Raw genomic sequence first — 18,145 nt, 5'->3', positions numbered from 1 at the left:
CACGTTCTGAAATTTTTCCGATTTGATTCCGGCAACATGGTCATCTACTCAGTCCTGTCGCTTGCTACATGTATCTCTAGAATGAAGCCTAAATCTTAAACATACCTGCAGTAAAATTAAAATGTAATAGTTTACTGAAATGCATTGAAATGAAGCCAATGCGATTAGCTGTCGCGTATACATTGCGTGAGTACCGCGAGCGCACTACTTTTCATTATTGTAATCGATTGCCTGCTTAGCAAATAGCTAGGTATAACAGGATTAAATTAACAGCAATCGAACTTATTATTATAAACTCAAGAATGTAAGTGATAGACACACGTGAACTTATACATTGTATCTACTTTCAATGCATATAGAAAAACAACCAATGCAAGAAACACAACAAAGCAAAAATTAGACTGCTTGCAGTCCACCGCCTTTTCTCTTAAAAGCCCTTTAGTTTTTGCAAAGAGTCTGCTCGCAGTCTAAGCAAAACTCACTCGCCAGGGCACGTCCTTCCATCACCTATATCGCCCCATGTCAGGGAATCCCGGAAATTTTTGCTGTTGTAATCCGGAATACAGCCACTAACTAAGTCCCGGCCACTAACGATCGAAATCCAGAATCTAACTTCCACTCTAACAAAGACTGGAATCCAGTAGCTGGTATCCGGGATCAACGGCATGAAATCTAGAATCCAAGACTGTCTTGGACTCCCTTACATGGGCGACCTATATATCCTGCCTTACGGGCGCATGCGTACGACCCCACAGTATTGTTGCACACCATATTGATGTCGCAGCTGTGAGAGTTGGTAGAACACTCATCGATATCTGCATAAGAAAACACATAATTACAGTTGTGTGAGGTATAGCTGACTACACTGTAACTGGTCGATAGTTTAAGTTCGGTGTTCTCTTCAAGCTTTGTATATAATTTATTAGGCATCATAGCCTAGTATGTAACTCGAATTTAACACCTTGGTGGAATCACAGTTTAATATGTATTATTCTTGAGGCATAAGCGTTGGCGACAATTTCTAAATGTACAGATATCGGATGAAACGTTTGGGTGATCATCTCCTGAATCTTTTTTTTTTATCAGAATGAATGACAGCCAGTCAAAGTTCTCCCTACGGACACCTCTATAATGAGGACAAATTGCAGTTTAATTAATACGGACAGCTCTCTTGGTCCTAGGGGATGCCAGATCTTATACATTCCCTACCTCTTTAATTGGCACGACTGACACTGTAGTGTCCGTATCATAGAGATTCGTCTGTGATGATAGGTTTTGAAGCATAATTCTACGAATACGTAAAACTGATTATGATTCAAAACCTATCATTAGGGTGCAGCTGGAATTGACTGATACATTACTCTATGCAGTTTTAATTGTAATAATTACTCCACCGAATCATTGTACTTATTTTTGTAAGGATTGATATTCTGGAAATGCATTCATATAAATCTACATAACCAAAGATGGGCTTGTCGTGTCTTAATCGCGTATTGAAACCGATTCACACGGATTATCAAGCTGCACCAGAAACACTCCGAATCTAATCCGCCATGCTTTTAATAATCAATCCCATCAACCTTTGTACGGCTAGATACATCACGTAAGCTATACTGAAAGTACACTACATCCCTCCCTTTTTTGGAACAACACATGGGAAACATAAACATACTTAACAGCTACAAGAACAAATCAGAGCAAACTTAGTAGTTGTCCCAAATATAAACCTCGACTCTGCCAGGATGAACGCAGTTCACAGTTCAATAATAAAGAAAGCGAAGCAACTTAACACTATCCTAGCGAAACACGAACAGTTCTAATAAGTCAAGTCATATCAAAGTCTTTAAACTTCTCTGGCAACTTCTTATGACGAACAGGTCTTGTAGGTGCAGCAATCTTTGCTTTTCCACAATCCGTCTCAAGGTCTGTATGGTCTGGTCCTGCGTCGACAGCATTCTCCACAGCAGGAGGATCAGCAGCTTCAGCCTCATACTTTTTAAGGTGGGCTTTATTTCTTTCATACTGAACACCTTCGGGAGACTTGATAACAATGCTGCTGCCATTTCTGCTTACAACGTCATACAGTTCTGGTGCAAATGGTGTTGACAACTTGTTTTGCCGCTCTTGCTTTAATAGGACTCTGTCACCTGGAACTAGATCTGAATATTCTGCATGCCTCTTCTCGTCCGCATATAACTTAGCCTTTGCTTTCATTTCGCTGTCTCTGTCTCGCACTTCACTTGCTACATTATCTTCGCGGAATTCAGGTAACTTGGTCCGGATTTTCCTTCCAAACAGGAGTTCAGCTGGACTCACTCCGGTGGTGGTGTGAGGAGTCGATCTGTATGCAATCAGGTATTTGCGAACTTCTTCCTTCCACTGTTTGCCCTCAGCTTGTGCAATCCGCGTTCTTTTCAAAAGAGATCGGTTCTGCCTTTCCACTTCTCCGTTCGCTTGGGGCCATAATGGCGTGGTCTTCCTGTGTTCAATACCACAGTCTTCCAAATACTTTTCAAACTCGTTTGAAACAAACTGCGGACCATTATCACTGGTTACTGATAGTGGTAAACCATGAATCATGAAGATCCTCTCCAGACTCTCAATGATCTTCTCGGATGTCGTGGAGCGCATAATCTCAATTTCATAATATCTGCTGAAGTAATCAACCACGACCAACACGGAGTCACCTGACGGTAAAGGACCTAGCAAGTCCAGGGCCAAGTCTTGCCAAGGACCTTGTGGCAAGGGGGTCGACTTGATTGGTTCAGGGTGGGCAGGACTGCTTACTAGCTGGCAACCAAAACACGTTTTGCAAAATTTTTCTGCCTCTTTGTCAATTCCAGGCCACCATACTTTTGATCGCAACCTCTGCTTCATACTAACAATACCAGGATGCCCTTCGTGTGCTAACGTAAGGACTCGGGATCTCAACTTGCTGGGTATTACAATTCTGGTACCACGGAGGATTAGCTTGCCAATCACACACAGTTCACTGGCTACAGGTATGTACTGCTTGAGCTGGTCGTTCCTCCAGGTTCCCCTCATTATACAGTTACGCAATTCACAGAATTCTTCATCTTCTGCTGATGCTTCTTCAATCTCGCGTGTGGTCATTGCCCGTGGAGTGGAAGTTACTGCTACAAATCGGACAAATACATCTGATACTTTGTGCGCTACCGTTGAATCAGCTTGGTTCTCTTCTTGTAGTAAGCGTGATAGCGAATCTGCAATGTTCTTCTCTCCTGGCAGGTATTTTACTTTGAAACTGTATGGTTGTAACCTCAGAACCCATCGCTCAATTCTGGCGCAGGGCTTTGATTTGTTGGAGTATATTGTCTCCAATGGCTTGTGATCTGTGTACAGTTCGAATTCAATGCCGTACAGGTACACATGGAAACGCTCGCATGCCCAAACAACTGCCAACGCCTCTTTCTCAGTCTGAGAATACCGTTTTTCCACATCACTCAAACTTTTGCTGGCATAGCTGATAACTCTCTTTCTTCCTTGTTGTTCTTGAACAAGTACCGCGCCAAGACCGACTGGGCTTGCATCTGCTATAATTAGTGTCCTGGCGTCTTTGTTAAAATACCCAAGGGTTTCAGCACTTGCTAATCTGCTCTTCAGCTCATTGAATGCTTTTCTCTGCTCGTCTCCAAACTTGAAACAGACACCTTTCTTTGTCAGTCTACGCAAAGGTTCAGTTACTGTGGCAAAATCTGGGATGAACCGTGCATTGTAGTTAGCAAGTCCCAGGAAACTCCTAACTTCTGACACATTCTGCGGCTCTCTCGCCTCGACAATAGCTTTCACTTTTTCTTCAGTTGGACCGATGCCCTTGGTTGTTAGCATGAGTCCCATAAACACTAGCTTGGTCATGTGAAACTTGCACTTCTCTGCATTTAAAGTTAAGTTCTTCTCTTTCAGTTTCTCCAAGACTCGCTTTAATCTCTCGTCATGCTCCTTGGTAGTTGTCCCATGTACAATTATGTCATCAGAGATGTTAGCAACTCCCTCACAGTCACTAAGTGCTAGCTGAATAACATGCTGATATACTTCTGGGGCTGAACTTATTCCAAACATTAGGCGCTTATATTGAAACAGTCCACAGTGAGTGATAAAAGTAGTAATGCTACGGGAATCTGGATGGAGTTCCAACTGATGATATCCCCACTTCAAATCAAGCTTACTAAACACTGTGCTTTGGTTCAGGCTTTGGAGTACTTCATCGACAGTAGGTATGGGGTAGCGTTCTCTGATTATGGCTTCATTGGCCTTACGCATGTCCACGCATAGCCGAATTTCATCATTCTGTTTCGGTACCACCACTACTGGACTAACCCATGGTGTTGGGCCCTCTACTGGCTCGATAATATCCATATTTACAAGTTCCTCAACCTTCTTCTTCACCTTGTCACGGAGACTGAATGGAGTACGTCTGACTGGCTGGGCTACTGGGGGTACATCAGGATTAACATGTAACTTGACCTGATAGTCTTTCAACTTGCCTACACCATCAAATACTCTTTTGTAATCAGACATGATCACTTCTTTGGATTGCACTGTATAAACTGGAGCCCCTAATTTCAACACACCTAGTTGCAACGCGGTTTCTCTTCCAAGTAGTGCCTCTCCTTCACCATCGATGACAACAAATTCAGCTTGAACCTCGCTCTCAGCTACTTTCGTCAACGCTGAAAATGTCCCCAAAATTTTCAATGGCTCCTTGCTTCCATACGCGTAAAGCTTCTTGTCACATTTCTTGGATACACAGACAATCTTCTGCTGCTTTAAGTCATTCCATAGACCTTTGTCTACAATGTTAGTGCTCGCCCCTGAATCAATCACCATTTTCACAACACAACCACCCACAATTACCTGAACTTTTTCCGGCTGTGACACTGATTTTACAGTGAACGCATACTCATCTTCCTCGTCATCATTTTCTCCCTGCATATATCTCACTTTTCTCTTCTCTTTTGGCTTCTTATCGCCTCTACGTTTACTCTCCTTGCTTCTGCATTGCGAAGAAAAATGATCAGCACCACCACATGACCTGCAGGTTTTTCCTTTCGCGGGGCATTCAGGGTCTCGTCCAAAATGTCCTGTGTTGCCGCATCGATAACATGTTTTGTTTCCAGGCTCACCCGATGTCTTCTTCCCTTTATGATAATGCTTGTTTTCGCTTGAGTCACGAACTTGATTCACAGTAACGCCTCTACTCTTCATACTCTCCAGCTGAGCTTGCACAGCCTCAAAGGACGCAGCCGTTTTAAGTAGAACTTCTAGGGTTAAAGTGTCACCTTTCTCAAGCAATTTCCGCCTTAAATCATGGGACGTACACCGCTGAATAACTTGATCTCGAATTTGATTATCCGCCTGATCACCGTAATCACAATCTTTCACAACTTGTCTTAACCTTGTCACGAACTGAGCCACCGTTTCACCCTCACGCTGTTCCATACTTCGGAAAAGATGATTTTGGTATGTCGAATTTACCTTTGGAATGAAATATGCGTTTAACGCATTCACAGCTTTCTCATACTCGGCCGCTGAGCCCGTATCAGCCAATGTTTCGAAGATTTCTTGCACTTGTTCCCCAGCACAATGCAAAAGTAGAGCCCTTCTTTGCACTTTATTGTCGGCTTTGTCTGCTTGGATGATGAGGCCCTTGCTGTCGGCATATAACGAAAAACCTTTAAGCCATCGTTGCCATCGCCTACCAATGCTCGACGGTTCGCCGTTCGGATCGAAGGGTTTTACACTTGTTAGTAGATCATCCACTTTGATAGAGGCCATAATTCAACTTTTTTGACCTAAAAGACTATCCTCGTCGCCAGATGTCGTGTCTTAATCGCGTATTGAAACCGATTCACACGGATTATCAAGCTGCACCAGAAACACTCCGAATCTAATCCGCCATGCTTTTAATAATCAATCCCATCAACCTTTGTACGGCTAGATACATCACGTAAGCTATACTGAAAGTACACTACAGGGCTATTCTCTAAAGGTATTTTCTCTATATACGTTTCTGAGCTGCTGCAAGCTGCAATATACATAATCGTCACAGCTGTGAGAGCTGAAGGAACCTAAACACTGAAAGCTCATTCGTAAGATTTACTGTAGATGCAATCGTTCCACATCTTAACCTGCAACTAAATCTTATACAATTTGTTTCTTTATTACGTCATACAACTTACCAGTGCATGTCCTTCCATCGCCTGAGTATCCTGCTTTACAGGAGCATGCGTACGAACCTAAAGTATTGCTACACATTGCATTGACGCCACAGCTGTGAGTGTTGGCAGAACATTCATCGATATCTGCATATGAACATGTAGTTAAAGTTGTTGTAAGAATTTTAAAAGTGGTAGTTTGATGTATTCTTGGATATGATAACAACTTGTTGCATGTTTAAGTGGCTAACACAATCGTCACATCACAGTTTATGAGTTCTTACTTGACGCAATTACATTATATCCAGGGTGTATTGCGAAAGGAACTTTTAACTATATGTTTTATACATGCATCACTCAGCTCACCAGTGCATTTCCTTCCATCGCCTGAGTATCCTGCTTTACATGCGCAGGCGTACGATCCCATAGTATTGCTACACACTGCATTGACGCCACAGTTGTGAGAGTTGGCAGAACATTCATCGATATCTACATAATTATGAACATGTCGTTACAGTTTATTAATTTTGGCAAATGTGACTTAAGGCAACATGAAATATTGTAAATTCTCTTAATTTCGATCGCACCTTTGCAGGTTCTTCCATTTCCTGTGTAACCAGCTCTGCATGTACAAGTGCGGGAGCCTACAGTGTTTTGACAGGCAGCGTTGACGTCACAGGTCTTAGGGCTTGTTGCGCACTCATCTAAGTTAAGCAAATATATTTAAAATCAAATGGAATAGACAGAAAAGAAACAAGACTATCAAAAGGTAAAGAATTGTGATATTATATCAATAATAAAACATAAATATATAAAAATACAATTAAAATATTCTTGTTTAAAAATTAAAAATTAAAATTCTTATCGCAATATTTACATTATATACATTATTCTGACAGAACTTTAATTAAAATGTTCTTAGAATACGAAAGTCTTTATTCAAGTTTTAAATTTTGGGATGTCATCATGATTACGTATGGGTTCTGGCAGTGAGTCCCAAATTGAAGGTGCTGCAAATTCGAATTATCTACAGCCATATTTCTTCAACTTTGCTGATGGTATTGTCAGGAGCCTCTTAGAGGCAGATTTTAAGCTCCTTGATGGTCTGTAAGGTTGCAACATTTCTGTTATATAGGAAGGTGCTAACCCATGTAAGGCTTTAATTAAAGGTTAACAGACACAGGTAATTTTGTGCTTGCAACAGGGATTTCTTTTGTTCTTCTGTAGTTGGGGTAGCTGTGAAACAAGCAAAGACGTAAATACATAAAACAGACAATGTATACCTTTCGTGGACTTTCTGGAAGAAACGATTGTTCACAAAAACTTAATGAATATCTCCATATATACTTGCATAAATTACTGGGCTTTTAGTAATGACGAAGAAAAACAATTGCAGTCCCTGCAGGCATTTGATCATGCATTTTTACTTTTTGCTGGATTTATTTATTTATTCTGTGATTGCCAGACTCACTTTTAAATGGTTCTTTTAATTCCATTCTATTGTTGTTCTTTCTCTGCATGCTTTGCTTCATTCTTTTACATTTCTATAGCCGTCTTAACATATTTTTACACCTTACACATATATATGCTAATTCTTTTAACTTTTTACTTACTTGAAAATGACCGAAGATCGGTCGAAACGTCTTTTTTTATCTCTATTTTTACTGTGTTAAGTTTAAAAAAAAAACCTCACTTGATTGCCAGAAAGGCTGAGAAATTCGTCCATTAGCATAGGCAAGCATACCGATAGTGGTGATGCTGACACGGCAGTAAAATGGTTTCAACATTGTTGAGAGCAGACCGTTGAGGCGTCCTTGCCACATTCAGTGCCGATTCCAGGGGAGGGGCCCAGGGGGCCCGCCTCCTACCCCTTATTTCTAGACCAAACTGAGGCCCGAAAGGGCCGAAGAAAATTTTTTTCAAGACCGACCCTCCCCCCCCCCCCCCCCTCTATCTTTTATCAAGTTCTGGATCCGGCACTTATATTGTTGTCAAAAGTCTAAATCCTAGGTAGATTCTCTCGTCCAGCGTAAAATACGTTGTGTGCCTTAAAAAAACTCTCTTGGTACAAAGGTTGACTGGTTGCTTTATAAGATGTGGCTATCTTACCTTATTTAACTCTCATTTGGTTTAAAGCACGCGATACAAGTAGATACAAAAAAGAATACAAGAAAGACAAACAAAACAAACAACTTGAAGGCTTTATGAGATAGGGCAAATTTACTCACTTTCAGAAAACGGGCGATTAAAAAAATATTTGCAAATTGAAGCATCAACTGAAAATGGACTTTTAGTCCCAAACCGGAACCACCTACCGGCTGAAGAAAAAACTGTCAATCGCTCAAGGCATTTTAGTCAAAAATCTAGTCTTGTATTCACACACAAGTAAAGATATCATTCATTGAGTCAACAATTTTTTTGCGACCTTTACATCGTTATTCTTACCTAGATCGAGTGTAGTCTTTGTTTGGATGCTATAAAATGTTAAAAGTTTCGCTTCACAGATGTAATCCCCAAAATCAGACATACTGAGTGAGGAGATCTTTAGCGTTCCATTTTCAACTTTCATTCGTTGTTTCTCCCAGGCTCCTCCGATACGTCTCCATGAAACTGAGGCTTGACTATTAGAAGTGCAGTCTAGAGACAAGTCTTCGCCGAGAACTTTTGTAACCACGCTAGGTGGTTTTACGGTGAACTTTGGTCTAGACCAAACGACCAGAGTCGTTATCTTGGACCCCTGTCCCAGACGGTTTCTGGCTGATTCTGATTGATTCTCCCGGTTCTCCCTTCGCACCAGGCAACCCCCTAGGTCCCGGTTCTCCTTTAACACCTTGCTCTCCTTTCAGCCCGTGTGAACCAACAGGTCCTTGTTTTCCGTGTGGCCCTGGATCCCCTGTTTCTCCCCTTACACCTTTTCTTCCTGTGACTCCACGAGGACCCCTTCGACCACGTGATCCTTTAGGACCCTGCCTTCCGGGCGGACCATGCAAACATATTTTTTCATTCTTTGAACAAAATACTTGTGGTGTTAGTGAAAGTAAGGTCTTGTTTATCTCCCTTTTGACTGCTTCGATAGTGACCCTTTGATCTGCTAGACTGTCAGAAGCCAAACGACGGGTTCTCAACCTTTGAATGTTGTCTGCCGATAAAATACACTTAACTGTTAATCGTAGTGAACAAATACTGGATTGAGTTAACTTAGTCACTTTTACTGAGTTTTAAAGGAAGCTGTTTCCGTCAGTTTCGACCTGAGGCGAGCCGATCGCTGAAACGTTTCCATACCGCTTACGGATCCAATACATCTTTTCCGTATACTCACCCGGGCACGACGCCTTATCCGAGTATCGACCGAACTTTGACCGAATAACGCCGAGTATCAAACGAGATCAACAATACATGGGTTTACAATACTCAGGTCGCCATTCTTGAATTCAGTTATTAGAAAAATGTCAAAATGCTTTTGAAATTATACTCTTTGGCATTTTATCCCAACCGCAACGTGGCGCGAATCTAAAGTAAGACAAGTCATTTCCATACACAAAATTGTACCCTCAATCTCCTTTGCCAACTCCAATCAGCTTTATGAACTGACCGCCATTCACCATGTTTTATAATGACATACATTCTAAAAGGACGTTAGAATTCGCCCTTTAGGGGGCATTACGTTTTTTTTTTTTCCTTTTTCTTTTTTTTTTCTTTTTTTTTGGGGGGGGGGATGATGTTGATTTGGGAAGGAAATAAATTAGGGTAGAAAAGGTCTACAGTAAACCAGTTAGTCCGCTAATGGGATCAGAGGCACCTTGTTGTGGTGATGGACTATCTGGTAATTGTCTACTAATTATTCACTTCATGTTTAAAACAACCCCAAAATCCAATATTTTCCATTTTTCCAAAATTTTAAACACCCCTTCCCCCTTAATTTTTATCCGCGCATTAAGAATAGTCGAAAAATCATCCATGACTTCTCAAAAAATATTGGATTAAGGACTCCAACTTGATTTAATCATTGTTTGATTGTCTGAATGAAATCTTCGCTAGAAATTTTCAACGAAAACTAATGCTTTTAACCAGACTGACCCCTTAAAGAGAACTCAATACTTAAGGATCCAGCTAATGTTTCAGTTCTTGTTATTTTAATCCCTGGCCTCCTATATTTCCTGCGGCTAAAGCACGTTTTATTAAAGTTTTGCGATGATTTTTCTAAGAAAAGGCCAGAGTAGCAGGCTTTTGACTTTATTCCAAAATGAATGGTTAATAAGTAAGGGGACGTGACCGCTAGAATCATGGTGATCAGGTTCCAACCCTTTTTGTTTGTTTTTCGGTGTGTAATTACCATGATCACCACTAAGCTTTTTCTGGTGTTTTTCTTCTTAATCAGCTAAATCATAAGCTTTTTGCCAAAACTTGCCCACTATCGTTCTACGTGCAAAAATGAAACTCACTGAAATAGGCATCTCCTCTGGGTTTTGCTAACTAATTGCACTTTATATTAAGAGGCTTTCTAAATTATCTTGATGAAATTTTAATATAAACCAAGAAGGAGAATTATGGAAGTATGTATTTTAATAGCCTTTTGCGGTCATAGCAGGGAATTGCTATAATTAACAAACGGTAAGAAATTTGATTATCTAGAGGTAACAAATTCCAATGTAGAATATAAAGTCTCTTTGTTTTACATTCAGGAGGCGAATGGGATAAATGTTGGTTACAGAGCTAAATTTGTAGCGTAGTAAAATTAATGTGTTCACTTTACCGTCTGTGTATTCCTTCCATTGTTGTTTCGTATTCTGGTCATATCCTAGACTACCAACAGACTTGACTAAGTATAAACCACCTTTGGCAGCTTCTTGATTCGATGCTTGATGTACATGTACTTCCGCTATCAAATCTTCAATAGCATGAAATCGCTGGTTTATGATCTCTACTCGGACTAGAGCAGTAAGGCAAATAAGCAGCGAAACAAACGAAACAGGAAAAACAAATTTTGATGAAAGTTTGTGAGATTCGCAGGAATGTGAGAGTTCCTCTTTCTCCTCCATCATAAAAGAGCGTGTTAAGTACACTGAGACTACGTCTGACTACGTATCCTTTACCTTCCCTTCAGTCTTTGGTGGCCAATGAAAGGCGATTCGAGTGATGATACTGAAATTCTATATTTATAGGTCGCACGGCTTTGGATTTCCTTGCGAAAGGTTTGTATTTCTGCCAGCTTCTGACAGATGATTTCAGTGTCACGGACAACACTGATGTTATGTGGTTCAGCGGGATATGTTATGGGTTTCGTGGGAATATTCCTAAACCGGAGAGCGGGAAACGAGCACGTAAAAGGAAAAACTAAAAGTTAAGTTACTGATAATCCTGATAGAGCTAAAGTTCCAGTCAGGTTTCCTCTCATCTTTCATTTCCCTAAGGTTCCCCTTCCTCGTTTCCAGCTCCCCGCTCCCCGTTTCCGATTTGGTAACATTATTTTGTTCCATGGTGGAAACTTTTCAAAATAGATGGTAAACTACCAGAACCTATATTAAGATAAAAGTTTGTTTTGGATTAAAATTTTATGAGCTTTTCACGACTGTATCTGCAGTCCGGCTAAGTATTGTACAATTCAGTAACACAATCGCTTTAGTCGAGTCACCAGAACTTATCTTCATAGACAAAATTCAGACGATAATCTTACTTTTTTAAAATAAATGAGAAAGACAAAGTATTATTAATCATAGAAAAGCTGGAAGAATTTCAGAGAGAGTGACTACAAAATTGGTTGCATGCTGCGCTCATACGTAAAATAAGTTAGATACCAATATTTTGGGCATTTTCTGGATTGAGGTTTAGCGGTAGGCAAACATTATCTTCATAGAATCACCGAATCAACAACATAAGCTCTCGCAATTATTTACCAGCTAACGAGAAGACACTATTATAAACCACAAAACAAGAGAATTACGAGTCAAAATGTCATTTCCTTAATTTTTAACCTTTCCCCCGACATTTTAGGCGCAATGGTTGCCACAGCAACAAGTAATTATAAATAACTGCAAGCCCTAACCCCTTGCCGGCTATTTTTTTTTTTTCGATTCTCAGCAACAGCACATAAAAAAGCGACAATGTTTAAAAAACGCATTTAAGTATCATTAGTTGACAAGATTTTCTTACAGTCATAACTACGCTATACAAGTCAGAGTATTTCTACAACGCTATCCATACCAACGGTTTGTTTTATAACATCGAGGTAGTAATTAAAAGTTTCCTAAGGCCACTATTCACCAAGATTCAAAGAATTATGATTATTTGAGTAAATAAACTGCACGAACTGATATCGACAGAATCATTAAAAGAATCCTTAAAAAAACGATTACAGCTCAGAGCCTCGATATAACAAAAAGCAATGGGACTGGCAAAGTACGTTCGTTATAAAGAGGTTTCGTTATTTCGAGGTTCTTTTACATTCCATATATGTTTAGTATTAGTGCGGCGAAGAATATCGTTCGTTATTCGAAGGACTTCGTTAGAGGCTCGTTAAAACCGAGGTTCCACAGTAGTGTGATTAACTGATAAATTCATGTGTGAACATGTACAGTAGATGACTTTGAAGGCAAGAAAAGACTTCATGGTGTTTAAACAGCGTGATTTATTGTGAAGTGGTTTACTGTAGCTGACTTTTTGTACGCTCGAAGCTATGTCTACCACTACAGAGGAAAACGAGGTCGCTTTGCACCGCCGTAGCCAGTATGAGGCGAACCGAGGCACTCGCCTCGGTAAAATTTTACCAAATACTGTCGATTTTTATTTTTTTTATCAGACTGATAATATTAGAAGATTTCATACGGCTGATTTCGTACAACGGACCGTGTGTTCGCCTCGGTTGTAGTTTCTTCCTGGCTACGGCCCTGCTTTGTCACTGTTTTGTGATTTCGGGATTTTCTCGCAATACCAATTTTGCCTATGATAGAAGTTAATTTATGGAGAAAAGACGAAGGCAAATATTTTCGAAAATTGTCGTGCCAGCAAGCTAACAAGGCAAAGAACTTTGGAGATAAACAACGCTCACCTTGATCGTAGCCGCTGTTGACAGCATTTGCAAGAAGCGACAAAGAAAACTTTCTCTTTCACGGTGAGTTGACAGAACAAATAAAGCTCTACTTTTCTTCTCAGAATTGGGTAGTAATAGAAATTTTCGGCGTTTTCTTTTTTTAGCTCACAAAATTCGATACAAAAAGATTAAAACTATCATTTGCCAAGTTTGAAGATACTGTAAAGATATATATTTTGCGCATCTACTTTTTACGGCTTCGTGTTCACGCATGAATTCACCCGTCAGTGAAACTAATCGTATTTTAATGGTTTCCTTTCTGATTCGTGTGAATATACTAAAACAATTATTCACCTCAGGCTCAGTTAATATTGTTGAATAATCCCCTCGACGTGGTCTCGGGGTTTTTCAACAATATTAACTTCGCCTTCGGCGAATAAGTGTTAAATATTTCTGATTTCATAAGTCAAGTAGACAATTGCTATTTACTATTCTCGATAACCTAAACTTGTTGTTCAACTTAGTTTGACTTAGGGTATGTTCTGTTTTGCTACCATTTTGCCGACGTTAGAAGTAAAAACAGCTTTTTGAACATTGGTACTTAAACTGAAGATGGTCTATCTTTGATTCATTAACCCTATTTTATGAGGTGATGTTATATGGTAATACCTTGTTTGCACATTTTGTTTAGTCAGTTCCACAATAATGGAGAGAACAAGCAGGTGTACCACTAAGATAATACACAAAATATGAACCACAATTTCTCACTTTGATGTTTGTTGACCATTCACAGCAGCTTGATGTCTAGTGAGAACACACCTGCCTGCTGACCTGACCGTCTGCTACAGTGGGGTGAATTCCATTAATCCAGGCGGTTGCGTCGGTATCACACATGTCATAAGGTGGACACGAAGTTGGTATTTTTGTGCCAGCGGACCTCTCAAAACGGAACCATCCAGGTCCAATTCCATTGTCACAGGTATGGTTGTGATCTGGGTACGTTATCTCTCTGCCAGCTGTATTGAAACTCACGTAGTTCTGGGATTCTGTAGTCAAATGAAATATAATAGATCATTTTAGAGTTGTGGGCTTAGTACCCTATCCTTCGGGTGAATGCATGTGAGGATAAGGCTGACCTTGTTTTTGATACAAACCTCCTTTCCTTTTTTTTTTTTTAATGGAAATTGTGCTTGAAAATACTAGTTGGCCTAAGGACAGCATGATTTGCATAAGAAAGCAGGAAGGGTTGTATCAAAACAAGGTCAACCCTAGCCTCGTTTCTCAACTGTAAAAAGGCCTATTGCAAACGCAACTACTTTTCGTAGTTTAATGTTTTGCCCAGTATTATTTATTATCAGAAACAAAAGTTGAATAGTTTCAAGGCTAGTCGAGTGGTTTCCGGGTCACTGTCCTGCTATACAGCGCTGAAACTTACCACAAAGCCGTTTACAGGTCGTACACTTCGCGGCCTTCTGATCCAGATGCAAAATTTTAGCTTGTGAAGTTCGGGCATGCGCAAAAAGCAAAATTTCGAGATATTTTTCCCTTTCTCTCCTCCCCTCTTTTTTGCCCTTTCTTGCATCATCTGTTTTTTCGCTTGCTGGACATTTAGTAGGCTTCATTTAGGTTGGAAAAGTTAGTTTTTAGGAAAGCTTGTAGATGAAAGAAAAGGTTGTTGGGCAGTGGAACAAGATTTTCATGGAATTTTCAGGTCAATGTTACATTTTTTTTTTGCCTTTTTCTCCGGTGTCCTTGACCGACTAGTGCTGATTCTGGTATGGTTTGAAAGATCTCTTCACTCAGCACAAGTTAGCGGACAAAGTTTTCCTTGATCATTAAAACTGATGACATCACAAGCGGTAAAAAGGACGTAGATCCCCGCGGGCGGTTACCGGAGGCTCAGGGAAGAATGGGTTAGTCACAGTTAATATTCGGTGGACATTAAAGCGAGTGACACATTTCACATCTGCTAAAATGAACGCGCAGACGCACTTACGTACGTACGATTTTTTCAGAACCAAAATTTCTTGAATGTATAGATAACCAATTTTTCTTACGCATGGTACTTTGCTGCGCGCACTTTGCGCGTGCGAGAGCTCCGCTAATATTTTTATTGCGTCTTGACCCGTACGTCATCATTGAAGATATTATGGTAACCGAGTTTTAACAGCCACGTTTTAGGCCACAGTAAATTACCCTTAAGACATTTTCCACCTTATATTAATGCGCCCGACTTACTTAAACAAAAAGGAAAAATCACTCTTAATCTTTGCATGGACCGTCAAGCTGTTTTAGCATAACAAGGCTTTTCGAACTGTACTACAATGATTACCTGCTGATATAAGATTGCAAGTTCTTCCATTTCCAGTATAAGGATTGTTACATGAACAACTGAAGGACCCTGCTGTGTTATGCATGAAGCAAGAGAACTAACTGTGGCAGTCATCAGTATTGCGGGCGCACTCGTCAATATCTGAAAAAGGAAGAATACCACTAACATTAGGAACCTAAGTGTAGACGCACGAAGACACAAGTTTTCTGTTTCTGTTTCTTTTTTTTGTTTTAAACACCGTTTAACCCTTACCCTGATTGGGGTCCAAATAAGACCCCGCGTGATAATAACCAACATATGGTTTCGATTTTATCGCTTTATGTACAAGACTCTTTCACTGCAACCGTCAGTGGTAGATTACAAGAAGATATACAGCTTGAGGCCTATTTTCTGGTTAGAGTCCAAATTTACCCCAGCAAGAAAAAAAAAAAAGAAAACTAAACAAAACAAAAACGGAGAAGTACTGTTGTGAAGTTCTTGGTCGCTGAATCTGCGGTAAATGTTCATTAACTGGCTTTTAAAACTTCTATGCTATGCATGTTAGATCCCAGCCTTAGTCGTTAAGCATAATTAGTGCCGGGGTTTAATTATTGGACTCCAAAAGGCCCCACTTAACTAGGATGTTCCAAAGCTAGCTAAAGCTGCATAAGCAGGTTTGTCTAATTTACACGTGGAAGTTTTCCTTCAATTGCAAAGAGTCTTGTTAACGAACAAACAGGGATTTATTTAACATTTTTAATTGTTTAATCCTTATTATTATAGGTTTTAGCACATTTGGCTATGGAGGCCGTTTCGACACCAGTTGGTATGATTTGTTTGCACAATATGTTGATTGGAATAACAGACAAAAGGAAAACAGCTTTTACCAGTAGTGCACGTCCTTAACCAGCTTTGCATGCGCATAAGTACGAACGCATGGCATTACTACACACTGCATTGGCGTTACAGCTGTGACAGTTGGTAGAACACTCTTCGACATCTAAAAGAAAACGATAATGATTTAAGTTACATCAGTAACATCCTACGGGACTGTACACCTGAATGTTGTAAGAGTTGATTTGTGTAATTCAATTTAGTCGTTACCATGATCTGAGACGCACTGACAAGGTAAAACTGATTTAGGCTGTGTTCATTATGTATACCACAGGGGGGCAGAGACGTTTGAGGGGAGGATCTTTAAATTTCGTTTTTATTAGATGCATGTTACTTGAAAGTGTCTTCGACGTTACTGATAGGCCATTACACAAGTAAAGTTCAATGAAGGACGTTTTCATTATTAATGTATGAAAAATCAATGTCCATTACTTTGTAAAGCAACCAGCTTAACCTACATCATCTTCACCCACTTCAAATTTCATCCTGCTTCTATTAATAACACAATTTGTTATATAGCTGGAAAACCTTTCTCCTAAAACCGCGCTTGCTCTCATTAGTTACTTCCAAGTCACATGACATCTGACAATAAAAATGTTTCCTGCCAAAATCTATGCAGCTCCATCCCCCCTCCCTCCCCCCTGTGGTATACAGTTGATTATTTCCATAACGGCCACCTTAGGGACAGAAGAAAGTAGTAGTTGTAGAGAGGTAGCCGTTAGCGGAGGTTCGAATGTACTTAATGAAATGCAGTCGCTAGATAACATCTGCCAAATAGCAAGAGGCAATAAGCTAAGATTTATATATATATATATATAGCTCATGTTCGCTAATTAAATACACAATTTAATAAAAGGAAGAGTGTACAACTAAGAAAAAAATTGGTAAAAACCCAACGGATGTCAACAGTAACAGTAAAGTAAACAATTGCTACCTAGAAGCACTCTGAAAGCTCTGACTTTTGTTGAGGCTCTTGTTTTTTTTTTTTTTGAGGTCTCGTTTAGCATGTACTTTTCTACACTCGGAGTTCTACCTACGTCCATGATAAGGTGTTCTTAAAAATTGGCTCTTTTGGCTTTCTTTTAATGTTATTTTCTTATTATTTTTTTTATTTATGTTTTTTTTTTGCTCATCTGTTTGTTTTGTTTTTTTTTTTTTTTTTTGTTTTTTTTTTTTTGCTTTGTTTTGTCGTTGTTTTCTTTCTTTACGCTTTCTAAGATTTCTTCCTTAAGCGGCCTTCAAGACTGTACTATAAGATGCTGCATCTGGACATGTTGTATGCAAAACACGATGTGATTCTACACCAATAAACATTCATTGTAACACGGTTAACCTATGTGTAACTTCAATAACCTTCTTTAATAGGTAAATTAAAAGCCCAGCAATAAATTACAGTGAGAGGGAAGTTACACTAGAGATAAAAATCATGTTTGGTCTGAGGCAATGTTGTTGCAAGACTGCAATAAGTTTTAAACATTGGAAAATGATTAATGAGAAATATGATTTGCTTCGGGTTGCGTTTTTGGCTTGCCCTTGTATCGCTTAAACTTACCAGAGCATGTCCTTCGATTACCCGAGTATCCTGGTTTGAAAGCGCATGCGTAGGACCCTACAGTATTACTACACACCACATTGACGTCACAGTTATGAGAGTTGGTAGAACACTCGTCAATGTCTAAAACAAACGAGAATGAATGAAGGTACTGTACTGCAAGTAAAATTGTACGGGCCTACGTT

At 39.8% G+C, this 18,145-nt stretch overlaps 2 protein-coding genes across 2 annotated transcripts in view; both read right to left on the bottom strand.

Annotated features, from left to right (window-relative positions):
- Positions 1-8,894, bottom strand: part of LOC140947040 (uncharacterized) — a 33,385-nt gene extending 24,491 nt beyond the window's left edge. Inside the window, exons 1-4 of the mRNA XM_073396120.1 lie at positions 8,622-8,894; positions 6,764-6,880; positions 6,543-6,665; positions 6,201-6,323 (exon numbers count right to left, since the gene is read on the bottom strand). Of these exons, the coding sequence (XP_073252221.1) occupies positions 6,201-6,323; positions 6,543-6,665; positions 6,764-6,880; positions 8,622-8,745 (487 nt within the window). The 5' untranslated portion in view covers positions 8,746-8,894. The remainder of the gene's footprint in view (positions 1-6,200; positions 6,324-6,542; positions 6,666-6,763; positions 6,881-8,621) is intronic.
- LOC140947057 (uncharacterized) lies at positions 8,879-11,263 on the bottom strand. Its single transcript, XM_073396141.1, has 2 exons — positions 10,930-11,263; positions 8,879-9,315 (listed from the first exon to the last, which is right to left on the bottom strand). The coding sequence occupies exons 1-2, from the start codon at positions 11,216-11,218 to the stop codon at positions 8,879-8,881; spliced, it is 726 nt and encodes a 241-aa protein (XP_073252242.1). The 5' UTR covers positions 11,219-11,263.
- Between the last annotated feature and the right edge of the window lie 6,882 nt (positions 11,264-18,145).

Source organism: Porites lutea, chromosome 8 (genome assembly GCF_958299795.1).
Source record: "Porites lutea chromosome 8, jaPorLute2.1, whole genome shotgun sequence".
Classification (NCBI taxonomy): Eukaryota; Metazoa; Cnidaria; class Anthozoa; order Scleractinia; family Poritidae; genus Porites; species Porites lutea.
This window is presented reverse-complemented; position numbering and strand designations above follow the sequence as displayed.